Raw genomic sequence first — 15862 nt, 5'->3', positions numbered from 1 at the left:
TATTTTTATTGCTTCTTCTTCTTCTATTTTATTTTATTACAAAATAAAAGCTCCTAGTTCCCTATTGTGGTCTGTAGCTGGATTTAAACTATTATAAATTTTCACATTACACTTTATGGGTTGTATCCAATGCTGCACCTGCAGAATTCTGCTTGTGCAATGAGACTTGCTGTTCCTCTCTCCACATGGCTCCAAAGTCTGCTCTGGAAACTCCTCTGGAGCAGATTCTGAGGGTGTGTGATGGGCAGCAGGGGAGATGAGGGGAAGTTCCATTGCTCATGCAGACGTCTGCTGCAGTAGCAGAACAGCGACATTGGCTATGACTGTGTAATTTTGGACCTAGGCAGAATTTTATCAACTACTCTTATTCATAAATCAAGAAGGGGGAAAAACAGCATGGATTGTAAACATCATCCAGCAGCTAGCCAAGAACCCGAAGTGAAATGTATTATTTTACTTGCAATTTCCATTTCTTTGAACCTTGCAACTTTACTAAATAAAATTTTCCTGTAGTATGCATAGAGGAAGCCTTAAGAAAAGCTTACCTGCTGAGAATAGCCTCGAAATGTTGGATTAACTGTTTTAATTCCTTGAAACAAATTTGTGGGGACAACTGCTCCAGGTCTGGAAGAAAAAAATATTTAAGTGCATTTACAACTTTTCAAATGGTTGAAATGTTTCAGTTTACTAGTACAGTATTCAAATTGCAATAGTTTTTAAACCAACAAATCAAAATGTCAAGAGGTTTCTAAAACTGCTTTTGGATACAAAATCTCTCAGCATCCTATGACATTATAGGCCTATTCTCTCCCTTCTTGATTCTGTGATTGGGTACACTGTTTGGGGTAGTACTGATGTCTCAATATGCCTTTCATGCATCATGAAATATTCATTTCCTGCATCCTTTCTTATTCCTTTCACACAAGACTGTACTCATTCATGTGTACATCTAATTCTGTACCATACACATAACTTAAGAACAATCTAAGATAGACACAAAATCTTGCTTGCTTGCCACAGTCTTTTATATTTTGAGTCAAACTATACCAAAGTAAACAATAAGAATTCTGTCAAGGAAATTATGAGTTTCAATTAGAGGCATCTTTTTAGTTACTGCTGAAAGCTGTGTGGGGCACTAGATGTACCTTGTCTGACTTCATCAGATCAATTCTTATTTTATTATACAAGAGCTGCTTAAAATTCTACAACCCAGGTAATCCATAATCTTTATGGATATTTATTGTTTCAATAGGTAATGCCCCAAACTAAAGACAGAAAAAAAATTACAATGCACTCAAACTACGACCCATTTCAAACAGAGATCCTACATTATTCAATAACTCAGCCAAATTCATACGAACATGCTAACTGCTTACAGTAGGCCTTCCATTCAGGTGCTTGATCAATGTTATATTATCGTAATTATAATTATTGTGGGATAATTTACATGTCATATCCCACTATGGAACTGAATAAGCAGATGTAAGATTGTCATTGGGAAGATGACTCCAAGTGTGTGCACATTATGAAAAATACAGTTCTACTTCATATGTTTTCTGCTAAACAATCATTGAAACTCTAAGATTTTATGTAGTTCACCAATTACAAAATATTCTACTGAAAATATATTTGTGAGAAACTGATTTAGAAAAATTATGCCAGTACAGAAGTAGCACAATACCTGCTTTTATGCCAGAGTTCTGTCATCAGTTTGTAATAACTTCTGCAGATGGCTGGTTTCTTATCAGTACGAGCTAAGCTCCCACAGTCAAGGAAAAACTGGGTTAACGGTGGGCTGGCAAGAAAGGGGAAAAGACCATTAGTTTTTTGAGACCGTGCTAAATATGTCAATATTACTTCAACCCCAGTTATATGGTACAGCTCTGCTCCTTTCTAGATAAGCTCAATTTTTCTAGTAAGGGACACTTTGATTCCATGATAGGGCTGATACCATCTTGCACCTTCAGCATCTGATTGCAACAGTAACAGATCTGTTTAATAACATATTCATAAAATGAGATGCAGTGTAACAAAATGACCACACTGCTTCTACACCAATAAATATTGAAGAAAAAATAAAAGCCTTTTCTAAACTTTTGGTTTTAATCCTTCTCTTTACATTCTTATCATCAAGAAATTGGATACACTTGAGTTAGCACAGAAAATCAGTGAAAACAGGAAGAGTCCTGTATTTCATAGGCTAGTAAAATAACTATGAGACGATCTGTAAAGTGAAAACTCACATTAATTTAATGAGTCTGAGGGCCTTATGAAAGGGCATATGATCAGGACGTGCCTCCTGCAAGTTCTATAGGCCATACAGCTCACATAGTAATATTTATGCTACATAGTAATATTTATGCTACACAGCTTCTTGCTGATCTGGAATTTCTAACAACTGAAAAGCACACTGCCCTACAAAGAGGACTGTTTTTCTTACCAATTTGAAAGAGCTTGTAAAGCTGCATTCATGTAACAAGTGTTTCCAATATTTTTCAAGCCTGTCAGACCTGCAAATAATGAAAAACTGCTAAGCAAGCAAAAAAAAAGGTTACAATATGTGTAGTAGGGAGTTTCTCACAGACTTAAAAGCAACATTTTAGCCTGTAGCTCAGAACTCAATGAGAGATATCCAAAATCAGTCATACTAAGCTAGATCTATTGAAATCAACAGACACAAGCCAATTAATTTCAGTGGGTCTACTCTGGGTATGGCTTATTTGGCTATCACCCAATGAGACAACATCTGTGAAATTCAACTTCTACTCACTGCTCTTATAAATTGAATAAAAGTGTCTCCTCATTTCTCCTCACATTTTTATCTTGTCTTTAAGTTATATCACTGACCGCAGTCACCACAGATCTAAACAAATTCTTGCATTCCCTCCAAGACCCTTAAAAGGTAAAGGGACCCCTGACCATTAGGTCCAGTTGTGGATGACTCTGGGGTTGCGGTGCTCATCTTGCTTTATTGGCCGAGGGAGCCGGCGTACAGCTTCCGGGTCATGTGGCCAGCATGACTAAGCCACTTCTGGCAAACCAGAGCAGCGCATGGAACGCCGTTTACCTTCCCGCCAGAGCGGTACATATTTATCTACTTGCACTTCGTACTTTCGAACTGCTAGGTTGGCAGGAGCAAGGACCGAGCAATGAGAGCTCACCCCGTCACAGGGATTTGAACCACCGACTTTTTGATCAGCAAGCCCTAGGCTCAGTGGTTTAACCCACAGCGCCACCCGCGTCTCTCCAAGACCCTTAGAAATGTCCAATTTCTCTCTCAAACCAGCTCCCTAGATGTCCAGCTGAACACTTACATTTCAACAGACAAAGTTTATTATCCAAATAGGTAACTAATTAGGGTCAGAAAACTGAGGTGTAGGGGTAGATGGGACCTATAAAACAATTGTGTGAAAGAAGAACATAAAAACACACATGAAACCACTGATGAGATAAAATTTCATTGAAATTATGAATATGGTACTAACAATTTGTGTCAACTAACAATATTTTGGTGAACCTTTCAGTTATATTACCTCTTGCCTTGAATTCATCCTCTTCATCTACTTGTACATCAAGGTCATCAAATGTTGCAATTAGAGGAATTTTCAGTGTAGGGATACTAGGTAACCTAATATCCTTTGGGAAAGATCAAGATACAAAGCATGAGAAGCCTTGTGTTGTTCCTGCAAATCTTACTTTTCTTTGTGTATCATTTAAAATCTGTCTATGAACATTATTTATATCAAGTTCTAAAGCACGTTTTACATGCAAAGCCAATAGTTTACTGACATGTATGTGTCACAACTTTTTGCAAGAACATAGGTTTCTTACAGGAAGATACGAAATATGAATGTTCCGAGGGCTAGTTGCTGAGATCACAAGTGGGGAGAGTGCTGATAAACTCAGGTCCTGCTCAAGGGCTATAGCCATCTGGTTGACCACTGCAGTACTACTTAATGAAAGCAACCATATTCAATTTTTCAATTTTACTTTAAAAAGTAATAGTTATTATGAATGTCAGTATATTAAGGACATATTTTCATAATTCTTAAATGAAGTTTCCCAGCTGAGCTTGAGTTCCATTTCTCAAGGTAGCGCTCAATGCTATATGGCAAAGCACTTTCAAAACTCAGGGGAATTTCAAAAGCAATTTGTACTGTGTTCAATTTTTTAAAAAGTCAGAAATCCCACTGGGTACGAGCTGTGCCTAGAGCATGCTTGAAGTGGCTCGTTGGATCCCCATGAGTGATGCAACTGACCACTTTATGTGTGATCATAAAGTATTAAAATATGCACATATTACACTATCAGTTTTCAAAATTAAAACACAGTAATAGTGTAATCCTATAAATGTTTATGCAAAAGTAAGTCCCACAATTCAAAAGATCTTACTCCCTAGCAAACACACATAGGACTGAACCCTAATAAGCATTTATATAGCACTCTGAAATTTTTGAACCTCTTGAATATAGATTCTAAAATTAATTGAGCCTTTGGCATGGCTCACATGATGTGATAAGCCAAACCACAAACAAAGCTTGGCTACAGCTCGTGGTTAATGAAGAGAGAGCTTAACTATGGACCTGAGTTTGGACGATACACTAAGACTAAGCCTAACTTTGCTTAAATCAATGCAGGAGCAAAATGGGACTGTAGAAGAGCAAAGTGGTTACAAACTGCTCTGCAAAAGCCTGCATGTTTGTGTAGTCGCAGTAAACCATATTTGGCTTACACTGCCATGCAAACCAATGTAAAATCATCAAGAATTTAGGACTCTAAAGATGCTAAAGCAAAATTGCTGTACTACAAGCTTTGTTAATAACTTTCTTAAACATCTATTTAAATAATCTATTGAATGTTTATGTGAAGAAAACTAAAAACCTGATTTATTAATTGAAACATCTCATAAACCATACATAAACAGCAAAAAAATCAATTTAAAATCCCATATAAAATCCCAGATAGTGAACTTGTCTAATTACCTGTATGATGTGAGACAGCCGAACATTTTGCATTGAAGAATGAGACTTCAGTTTTCTATCAAGAAACACTTCTTTGCTACATGCATAACACCAGACACGTAATGTGGTAAGGTTAACCGTTAGACAGTGATTTGTTTCCTAGAAAACAAATGCGGTTACTAAATCTTTTTAATACAGTAAGACCAACTGTGAAGGAACTGGGTCTTGCTTGTATGGACTGTTGCATTTTACTTGTATGGAAATGCATATCTTTCTAGGCTTGGTTTAAACGTAATGTTTGCGCAGACTGTTATAGGAATAACTAGCTACATCCTGACATTCTAAACTTAGGGCAATGAGAACTCCATTGTATACATGAGAGGCTGCACATCCATCACCTGCTGGTAGAAAAATAAAAAGCTCCAAATTGCCTTGAAACTGTAACCCAAAGGGAGGGGCTTATGATTGACAAGGGGAGTTTATATATAGGAATACGCAGCTGAGAAGTGGTGGCACCTGGAAAAAATGGGGTGAGGGCACAGGAAAGACAAAATATATTTCTAGGTGGGCAAGAAAGAAAAATAACAGCAATAACAGCAATTCAGGTATGGAGCAGGGGGGAGTGGGGGGAGATCATCCCCCCCCCCCAGTGCTGCCTATGCAACTGGGAGGCAATGAGTTCAAGGTGGAACTCCACATGACACAGAAAAAGGGGAAAGTGTTTCCTGGGCTCCATGGAGACCACTTCAGCTCTTAACAGCAGAATGGTAAAAGAATGTGGTTGTGCTAGTTCTTCACGTTAAAGGTGTTTTGCAACTGCATGCTTCCTCTCCATATCAACTTTCTTCCTTAAAATGAAACCCAAATAAATTTGGGAAATACATTTTACTTAGAACAATGCCTTTGGCTTTTTATTCACAAACCAAATAGTATTCACTACAATTTTCAACAAAAATTATGAACAAAAACATTATTTTCAACTCCAAAACTTGGATGTAGTTGCTATTTACCCTGGTATAAAATACTAGCTGTTGCATCACATTTTCCTACACCAACTGCCAATAAATGTAAAAATAAGGTTATCATGAACAATACAGTTAAATGCTGGAATCTAAATTATGTATTCAGCAATTAAAGGTTCTGCTTATTGAACAAGACATCATTGTTCATATTTGCCGAAATTAAGCAATTATTTATTTTAAATTAAATCTAACCTCCCTGTTTATCAACCATCCATATAAGTAATCTCTGCACACCAGAAAGATTCAAAAGTTAAAGATGAGTTAACTTGTCAAAACGCTGAAGTATTTTTACATACATACCTCCGAATGTATGGTACTGTGATCTATATGAGATTCTCCACAACCAACATATGAGCATCTATTCTGTCAAACAAAACAGAATCATTAACAAAATGCAAAATATAGTAATGTAGTTGGCACATAATTCAGTCCTTAGCAGGAGCAATTCACAGTATGATACAAATGGGGCGGCACTTTATATTATCAGATCAAGAGTAATTATCCCACTTCACCAAGAATGCTTCTTCTAAAACTTAGGACAATGGAACATCACCAAAAGCAGCTTTTGATGAGGCATGATGAGTTGCTGCTGAAACTATTAATGTAAAAAGGTACACAAAAGGGCTCCCTAGATTGGATTCAATCGACATAGTAAGTCAGTATCAAAACTCTACTTGACGTTAATAATTCTACAGTGCAACCTTTCAGGCTAATTTCAATTCCCAGGTAAACATCTTTTACTGAGACTTGCATAAGTAATTACCCATAGCTGCAAGAAATATAATTCAGAGCTGTAATGCTAAGTGTATCAATACTGTTAACCAATAAGTGTTGCAGAGGTAACCACTGCTGGACTGCAACCTAAAATAACTTCAATTCAAATGGAAAGCTAAGAATTTGGAAGCAGAGTAAGATATTTAAACGCACAAACTGAAGCAACTTTTCCTTTATAACAGTGGTTTTCAATCAGTGTTGCCATGGCACCCTGGGGTGCCTTGAATGGTCAGGGGTGCCACGGGCAACACTAGCCTCTGTCCCTCTTTCCTCTGATGCCCTCTTGCATCTCTGCCTCCCAAAGGCTTGCACAGTTGTTTGTTGCAGCAGCCCTGGCTACAAGCTCCCAAGTGAATGGTGCCTCTGGGGCTGGCCAGGGGGTGCTTCCCAGGCCCCAGTGGGGCAGTGGGAAGAGGCACCTCTCTTCTGGGGGGTGACACCTCAGAGACCAGGGACAGCTGCTGCAGCTGCCCAGAGGACTCCCAAGGAGAGGGGAGAAGAGAGGAGGCTGAGGAACACTCCACAAGGTGTTCAAAAAGGGTGAGGGGCTGCTGGCTCTTCAGGTAAGGGGTGATGTAATAGGGCTCCTGAGCTCCAAGGGGTGCAGCAGAAATAATGTAGTTGGTCAAGGGAGCTGTGGACCCAAAAAGGTTCAAAACCTTTATAAGAATGAAGTGTTGCATCCAATGCTGTCACTCAGCTGTTGGTAAGGCTTCCCTTAGTGGAACAGGGAAGAAAGCTATTTTAACACACACGCTGTCTCTCCCAAACCTCCTCTGAAGGGTTCCCCAACTCTTAGGAACAGATTTAGTCGGGGTGGGAGGCTGCATGGAGGAGGATAAATCACTAAAAAGTGCTTTTTCCCATTCTGCTGATGAAGGCTTACTTTCAGCTGAGTGGTGACATTAGATACAACCAAAAACAAAAATTAGATATTGTGCAGCATATCTAGTCAATAATGTAGCAACTGTAGCTATTTTTCCTTCATATAATGTCTTAAATAAGGTTAAATAAGATGCTTATTGCAACAACTAGAACACCATTAAGATGGATTGTATAACCTACATTATGAAACCTTTATTATTATGCAGACCACAGAGCTCTAAAGGTTTTCAGTGCAAGAAAGTCTAGAATTACAAGAGCTAGTGCAATGGCATGTCTTGCTTTCTCAAGCCCTTACAAATCATTTTCATTCAATTTGGTGGATCTACAAGTAGTTCAAACAAGAAAATGTACATAATTATGGCAATGCTTTGTAGATTACAAAAACAGTGAACATGATTAGTAATTAGGCATTTTAAAATAAATTCAGCACACTAGAAATCAACAGCAAGCAGTAGGTGGCTGGGGCTCCTTTCTGAATCTAAAGAAAAGCATCCACACAAAAGGCGGAGACGGTGTCCAGTGACTTAAGTGGCACTTCTTATGCAGGAACAACTACACAGTTTAATGATTATATGGCAGAAAGCTGGCAACTAACTTATAGCATACCAAACATTTCTGATTAGAATTCTTTCTAAAGTGAAAATAGTAGGTGAGCTTTTACCAAGAACATGTATTTATTTGTTAAGTGTTTGCCGGTTTTTTCACCTATCACTCCCATTTTGTCAGCCAACTGCATTCTCCAAAAAAGGATTTTATTTTAACAAAACAGCATTTTTATTTAACAAAATGCAAAATATTATAGACAGTGTCCCAGCCAAAATTATATTTGAAACATGTTTTTCTCAAAAGGGCATGCATGGAGGTTGTTTAGCATACTTGCTCAATTATGGTATTCAGTGTGAACTGCAAGTTTAGGGTAGAATTGAAATCCAACATGGTGTTCTGTGGCCAGAACACTGGACTTGAACTCACAATTGCTGAGTTCGAAGCACAGCCCAACTATAGTTTCAAAGGTGGCCTTTGTTAGGGGAACCTATAACTCACAAGGACACACTGCAGAGGACACTTGAAGAAATCCACTCCACAAACACAGTTCCCACTACAATCCAGTCAAGCCTAGTGGCAGGTGAATACTGCTCTCACCATTGAATTATCAGTTTTAAACTTAAGGTTCTATAAAAAAAACCTCTTTCCTGTTGCATATAATAAATGGAATTTCATCTTACCTCTAAGCATGCCCAAAGATTTGGTCCTTTCACTTTACAGTCCTGGCAAGTGCCCTATTAAAAGCAGAGAGTGATGTGGTTAGTTAATAAAATTAGTCAGAGAGGAGCAAAAGGGCAAAAAGCACTATTCTCATATTATAAAGTCTAAATATTTATCTGTTCATTACTTCAAAGAATCTGCAATTTTTATATGTTTACTCACACAAAAATTCTGTTTCTACAAAATCAGCTGTCGTTCCACATCTTTGGTGCCACTGACACAGGTTACTCTCTATGACCCCTGCTCTATATCCATATAAAAAGGGCTATAGAAAGCATGCTCAAAAGTAAACACAACTAAGTTAGTTGGGACCTAGTCACAGGAAAGTATGTAGGACTACAATTTAAAAATAGAATGTTTAAGCCTGTATTACATGTCTCCCAATCTTAACCTCTGTTTGTTTTGTACCACAAAAAAACTTTAATAAAAATTAATTTTAAAAAAATCTTTTAGCAACTGCTTCAAAATCCCATGTCCACTTAGGCACATAAATATATGATACCTAAACTCCTACCTAAATAGATTAGCTTAAAAGGCTTCTTCCTGTGTTCATTCATTTAATGATTATGCTAGCCACCCTGGGATCCTTTTAGGCAGGATATAATAAATTATTATTAATAAAACAAGCATGCTGCCTGTTGTAACACCTAGCACTAAAACGTATTGCACAATTCAAGGCAAAGATCATTAATTAAAAAATAAGTCCATGTTAATCCATCAAGGAATGTACTCAGCAGAAACTCACATGTGACTTGTGTATTAAGTCTTCCTTGGTTATTTCACCAACAGACTCCAAATGCGAACAATCATTGCTTAGTGCTGACATTTTAATAGTGGTCTCTTCCAAATTCAGGTTGTATCTACATCTTGAGAGGGAAACATAGTGATTGTACTGTGAGACGTCTGTGCAACTGATAGCATGCAAAAAGGCTTTAGTAAAGGCAAAACCACATTCACTATGACTTATGCTAACATTAAAAAATGAATGTGAAATAACAAAACAAAATACAGTGGTACCTTGGTTTACAAACTTAATCCGTTCCGAAAGTCCGTTCTTAAACCGAAACCATTCTTAAACCGAGGCGTGCTTTCCTTAATGAGCCCTTCCGCCGCTAGTGCCCTTCCACCGTTTGGATTCCGTTCTTAGACCGAGGTAAAGTTCTCAAACCAGGACACTATTTCCGGTTTTGCGGAGTTTGTAAACCAATTCGTTCTTAAACCGTACTGTTCTTAAACCGAGGTACCACTGTATTGAGGGAAGTGGTACTGGTGGTATCCAGATTACAGATAGGAACATACTTATAAGAACATAAGAAAAGCCTGTTGAGTCAGGCCACTGGCTCATCTAGTCCAGCATCCTGCTCTCACAGTGGCCAACAAGATGCTTATGGGAAGTCTGAAAGCAAGGACTGAGTGTAGGTCCTATTCTAATTTACACTAAAACCAATAGGTGGTATCCAAGTCGTGCTCCTCCAATGAAGGGAGGCATCCAACAGTGGAATGGGGTGGGAGGCAATTTTTGGTAATTTATTTTATCCCAAACAGCCGTTGGTGTGACTGTCACAATCTAATCCAGAAACTCTCCTAACCCTCTGGAGCAGATTGGGGGGATGGAAAAGACAGACTCACTCAAAATTGCCTCTGCTGACAGATATACTCTGACAGTAGAGGGAGACCAACTGGATACAACCCAGTTCAATCCCTGCTTCCCTAAATAGACCAAAGGATTATTTCATAACTTCCTGCTATACACCATGGCATCTAATATAATTCTGAAAGACATGTTTAATGATGCAAAGGCTGATATTAAAAATTCATTTGAAACAGGATGTCACATTGTGAAGGGTATCGTAAAAGGTGCTGAGTTAACCAGTGTATATTTAATAGATTAAAACATCCAAATGCCAAATAATCACAGAAGCTAGTTTTCAAATCGTTTGAGAAAACAGCAAATATTTGTTATTTCTTTAACAAAGGAAAAAATGGTGAAGGAGATTGCAACCCAATCTAAATAATTTAGTGAGCAGAAAGATCAGGTATCAAAAGGAAATTTGACAACTTGCATCCTGAGAACCATAAGAGCTTTGCCCCCTCAAATTATTTGCTACTTACTAGAAATAAACTTTATTTAGACTGCTGTATGACAACCAATAATGTTACATGAAGCCTCCCAACAATTGTAATTTATTATTTTCATCATATAAACAGGATCTGCCCAGGATATAAAACAGAAGATGTAGAGCATAAATTATTGTAGTTATGGTCGTGATACATAATTTCTCTCTTCCAAGCTTACAATGATAAAGATCTATAATTTTTTTGTATGTTTACAATGGGTTGCAAACATATACCCTTGACACAGAAACTATTATCAATAATGGTCTCTTTTACTTCATAATACTGTTGTTTCTGGATTATTCTTAATAACATTCTATGAAATTGTCTCTTGGCAATTTCACAAACTCAGAGATATTCAACTCCTAATTACTATTAAAATGCTAACCGTCTGTTATGTTTAACACCCAATAACCCATCTGTTGTTCTCTTGACATTTTTGGACTAACAGAATATATAATTTCATCTTTTCCAAATATATGTCCTCTTAATGAGAAAGAGAGAGCGCACATATGCATTCAGTTTTTTGTGTATCATTTTCAGATTTTAAAAATATATATCCATTGTATTCAGCAAAAAATCCAATGCACAGTATGTTCAGAGGTGTTCATAAGGAATGATTTCATTATCTCATATTAATATTCCTTTTGTTTTACAAAACTGCAGTTAAAAACTCAGAAGAAAAACTAGGAAGGATCAACTATAATTTATTTCCTTCTGAGGACATTTATCCAAGCTGATTTCTTCCTACTCTCTTTCTCCAAAAAGAGCTCACTCATATAAAATAAACAGAGTTTGCATTAAATTCTACAAATGCCTCAATAACAACAATATTTATTCCAAGTGCTTATGTATATAACATTAAGAGGAAACAGAAGTTTCTTAAATGCAATCTGCTTCATGCTGTCTGAGTCCTCCCTTTACATCCTTTAAGAATATTAAAAGAAAGAATTGGCTGTCCCGCAGCATATTCTGCAGATTGATCTTTTTGCAGCAGAACTGCTGTCCCTGCACTACTGCAAACTGCAGTGGAGTTTGTCAACCATGCTTTCTCTCTATGATGCTCTGCAGCACAGAATAGATGTCCCAATTATTTATTAAATGCAGTATCTGAACTATAAAGTCAGGTACAGTATGATATATGAGAAAAAGTATCACTCCTTTCTCTTTTCCTCTCCTCTCCACCCCAGCACAAACACACATTTTCTTACTGGCCCTTACATAGTAATGTCACATTTTTCCTAATTTGCCCCTTCTTCCAGATTACAATGTTCCCTAGGGCATAACAGCACATATTATGTCAAGACTGCCTAGCTCTATAAAAAGAGAACGGAAGCCTACATTTTGCTTTTGTTTTTAAGTTTTGCTCCAACAAAGTATCTATTTTAAGGCACGCCAGCACTTTTGAGCTTCACAAATCGAACATCAATAGCAACATTATAACCCTTAAAAGGAAAACTACTTATATCTGGATCTAACACACAGGCATAGCTTTTATTCACTTTCCAAGGTGGGAGAAATACCTGGGTGCTGGTTAGTTTGGAAGTCACTTTCTGTGACCTGGAAGCCCCTTTCTCCCTTACTACAGCTATACAGGGTTAGAGGGGTCATTCACATAATTGTAGAGTTGGAAGGGACCCCAAAGGGTCATCTAGTACAACCCTCTGCAATACAGGAATCTCAACTTGAGCATCCATGACAGATGCCCTTCCAAGCTCTGCTTAAAAACCTCCAGGGAAGGACAGTCCACCATCTCTTGTGGGAGTATGTTCCACTGTCAAACAGGCTCCTGCTGTCAGAAAGTTCTTTCTGATGTTTAGTCAAAATCTCCTTTCTTGTAACTTGAAGCCATTAGTTCAAGCCCTACCCTCGGGAGATAAAACAAACTTTTTCCATCTTCCGTGTGCTGGCCTTTTAGATATTTGAAGATGGCTATCAGATCTCCTCTCGGCCTCCTCTTTACCTGGCTAACATACCAAATTCCCTCCACTGATTCTCATAAGGCTTGACTTCCACACCCTCAATCACCTTAGCCACCCCTCCTCTGCACACATTCCAGCTTGTCAACATCCTTCTTAAATTGTGGTGCCCAGAACGGGACACAATATTCCTGACCGATGCAGAACAGAGAGGGAATATGACTTCCCTGGATCAAGACACTATGCTTCTGTTGATACAGCCTAGGATAGCATTGACATTTTGTTCTCGAAAGGACCCCTCTGTACATGCTCGCGTGCCATTCCTTCATTTTCACTCCCTTAAGATCCAAGACTTATTTCAGACTCAAAACCTGCTGGCAGTGGGGAAAAAAATTCCAGGACCAATCCTTGGCTTACAGCTAAGGAGTGTGCAGGTGTGTGATGTTAATAAAAAAATCGAGGCTACTGAAAGAAAACAAGAAAGAAAGAAAGAAAGAAAGAAAGAAAGAGAGAGAGAGAGAGAGAGAGAGAGGGATGGGGAATCAACATATCTCGAAAATGGGACTTCAGTTCTCCACCACCTCCAACAGGGGTGGAAGCATCGATAAACCGACGGAGAGGCCCCAGTCCTCAAGACTGCAACCCTATACGCTTTTACCTCAGGTGAAATAAACCCCACTCAACCGAATGGGGTTTACTTCTTCAGGAAGGTTAAAAGACCTGGTTCTTCCGCGAAAGCAGCCCCGGCGGATGGATACCGCCTTCCAGGCCAACTTGCGAGGCCGCTTTCCTCGCATCCCAACGCCCATTCCCGCCCTCCCGCTTCATTATAACGGCCGCTGCGCCCTCGCCCTTTTCTCCTCACCTGCCTCCCACACGGCCAAGCTCGCCAAGAGATGGAGGGCCAAGAGAGGCAGGCGCCGCCGCCGCCGCCTTCCGCTTCTTCCCGCCTCTCTCTCTTACTGGGCCGCAGCCTTCCGCACCGCTCCAAGCCGGGCTGTCACTCGCAATGGGCCCCGTACCAAGATGGCAGCGCTCGCTTTCACTGGTGTGGAGAGATGGCTGAGAGGAGGAGGAGGAGAAAAAGGAGGAGCGATGTTGCCCTAAACAAAGAGGGCGGCGGTCGACTCACCTTCTTTTGCGCGTGCGCGCCGTCAAGAGTACGCTGTTCGTTAGAGGTGGGTGGGGAAATAGGGACCATAGAGATAAGAAGGGAGGGGAAAGGGAAGAGTGGGTTTTTGCGGTGGGAAGTGGACGTTCCGAACTGCTATGTCCTTTTGAATGTTGTGGAGAAAGTTCGAACAGGGTTTGACGCCTGAGGTGTGGCGAAAACACGTGGTTCTGTTTCGGCAAAGATTTGTGGAGAAGTTGCGTCCTGGTTTCTTCGAATTTTTTCTTTCCTTTGAACTCGGAAAGAGGTTGCTGCCCGTTTTCCTTCTCGGCAAACTAATGGACCATAGACGTAAAAAAAATACTAATGTTGATGCTCTTCCCACACCGCACACGCAAAATTGTTATAGGTGTGTGGGTGCTAAATGCCTGGGCTTAGTGAATGTTATAATTTTATTAAGTTTAGAGGTGCTAGAACCGGGAAATAGCGTGACTTACGTGTGTTTAAGATAATACGTGTGTGCATTTGACCTGTGTGCTAGATACTTCTTAATCCTAAGAAATCAACATGAGTTGAAAGGTAATGGAGTCATCCTAATTTCCGTCACAATGATGGCCTGGGGATAAATGAGCCATTAGCACTTTGGCCAGTTTTAAAAAAGGCGGAGGCGAGGAAAGCTTAAGAGGAGCAGTGTGATGCAAGCAGACAGAAGTGAGTTATGGGTCAGAGAGCACAGCTTCTTGCTGTTGGGCTGCAAGGATGCAGTCCAGAGAGGAACAGAAACCTCTTGGGGAGGAATGCTGTGGACTCCTCCATGTAGGATTTAGGTTGCATATATGTGTAAACAAACACCACAGTGTCCTCTGTGCCTCATTGTTCCAAAGGACCCGGGTTTGCACGCTTGGTACGCCTGGAATCTCGCACCGCTCAGATATTGAGGTGGCGTATAACAACATTTAAAAGTGCACAGCAGCTGCATGCATGTCAATGGATGGAGAGTGTGAGGCTCTAGCCCATTTGGGCTGGGGTAAAGTCATAAGGTAGTAATTCCAAATTGATTTTCCCTTGAGATATATATCACATTGAACTGCGTTGGGCTTACCTCTGAGTAGACACATATAGGATTTAAATGAATTGCCCTTTTTCTGTAAGCAGGATTCTTATTTTTTGCTAGAAATTAAAACCAGCCTTAGGTGCTGGTTCATTTTCACAGCTTTTTAAATCCCGAAGAGTGACAAAAATGCCAACTGCTCCTAGGAGATAATGGAGAAATCTAGAAGTTTATAATTGCAGTATTTTGACAGCAGCAAGCCTCTTGCCACCCAGTAAACTTTCATGTGTAAAAATAATAATAGAATGGTTTTTTAACTGTTGCAGCTTGGGATAGTGGCTTATGACAGGCCTGCCATGTGGCCCAGTCTTATTAATACTGCAGGTTGGAAAGAACACTTGTAACCTCCGCATCGTCATCTCCAATTTCAAGATGGGGTGGATCGGAGGTTAATAGATTCTCACAGTAACACTTTTATAAAGGAGCTCATAATGGTCACCTACCAGATGCATTTCGTTAATGGCAAGTTGTTAAATCGGTCCTCAAAATGCTAAAACAAAAAAAATTCCTTCCAGTAGCACCTTAAAGATACACATGTATCTGAAGAAGTGTGCATGCACACGAAAGCTCATACCAAGAACTAACTTAGTTGGTCTTTAAGGTGCTACTGGAAGGAATTTTTTTTGTTTTGACTATGGCAGACCAACACGGCTACCCATCTGTAACTCAAAATGCTAGAAATTCTATATCCCTGCCTT

The 15862-nt window shown here is 39.3% G+C and overlaps 2 protein-coding genes across 7 annotated transcripts in view; one reads left to right on the top strand and one right to left on the bottom strand.

Annotated features, from left to right (window-relative positions):
• Nucleotides 1–14010, bottom strand: part of USP33 (ubiquitin specific peptidase 33) — a 31263-nt gene extending 17253 nt beyond the window's left edge. For 3 of the 6 annotated variants that reach the window (XM_028733034.2, XM_028733037.2, XM_028733038.2), the window contains exons 1-9: nt 13808–14010; nt 9654–9774; nt 8869–8922; nt 6284–6346; nt 4983–5120; nt 3534–3636; nt 2441–2510; nt 1682–1795; nt 546–624 (exon numbers count right to left, since the gene is read on the bottom strand). In XM_028733034.2, the coding sequence (XP_028588867.2) occupies nt 546–624; nt 1682–1795; nt 2441–2510; nt 3534–3636; nt 4983–5120; nt 6284–6346; nt 8869–8922; nt 9654–9734 (702 nt within the window). In that variant the 5' untranslated portion in view covers nt 9735–9774; nt 13808–14010. Of the gene's footprint in view, nt 1–545; nt 625–1681; nt 1796–2440; nt 2511–3533; nt 3637–4982; nt 5121–6283; nt 6347–8868; nt 8923–9653; nt 9775–11020; nt 11120–13807 lie in introns of those variants that run through there. The other 3 variants (XM_077928565.1, XM_028733036.2, XM_028733039.2) reach the window with 3 other exon arrangements.
• A 90-nt stretch (nt 14011–14100) lies between these two features.
• Nucleotides 14101–15862, top strand: part of MIGA1 (mitoguardin 1) — a 39392-nt gene continuing 37630 nt past the window's right edge. Inside the window, exon 1 of the mRNA XM_028733044.2 lies at nt 14101–14120. The gene's annotated coding sequence lies outside the window, so the exon portion shown is untranslated. The remainder of the gene's footprint in view (nt 14121–15862) is intronic.

The sequence above is a fragment of the Podarcis muralis genome, chromosome 5, assembly GCF_964188315.1.
Source record: "Podarcis muralis chromosome 5, rPodMur119.hap1.1, whole genome shotgun sequence".
In the NCBI taxonomy this organism is placed as follows: Eukaryota; Metazoa; Chordata; class Lepidosauria; order Squamata; family Lacertidae; genus Podarcis; species Podarcis muralis.
Note: the sequence above shows the minus strand (reverse complement) of the source record. Positions and strands in the feature narration are given on the sequence as shown.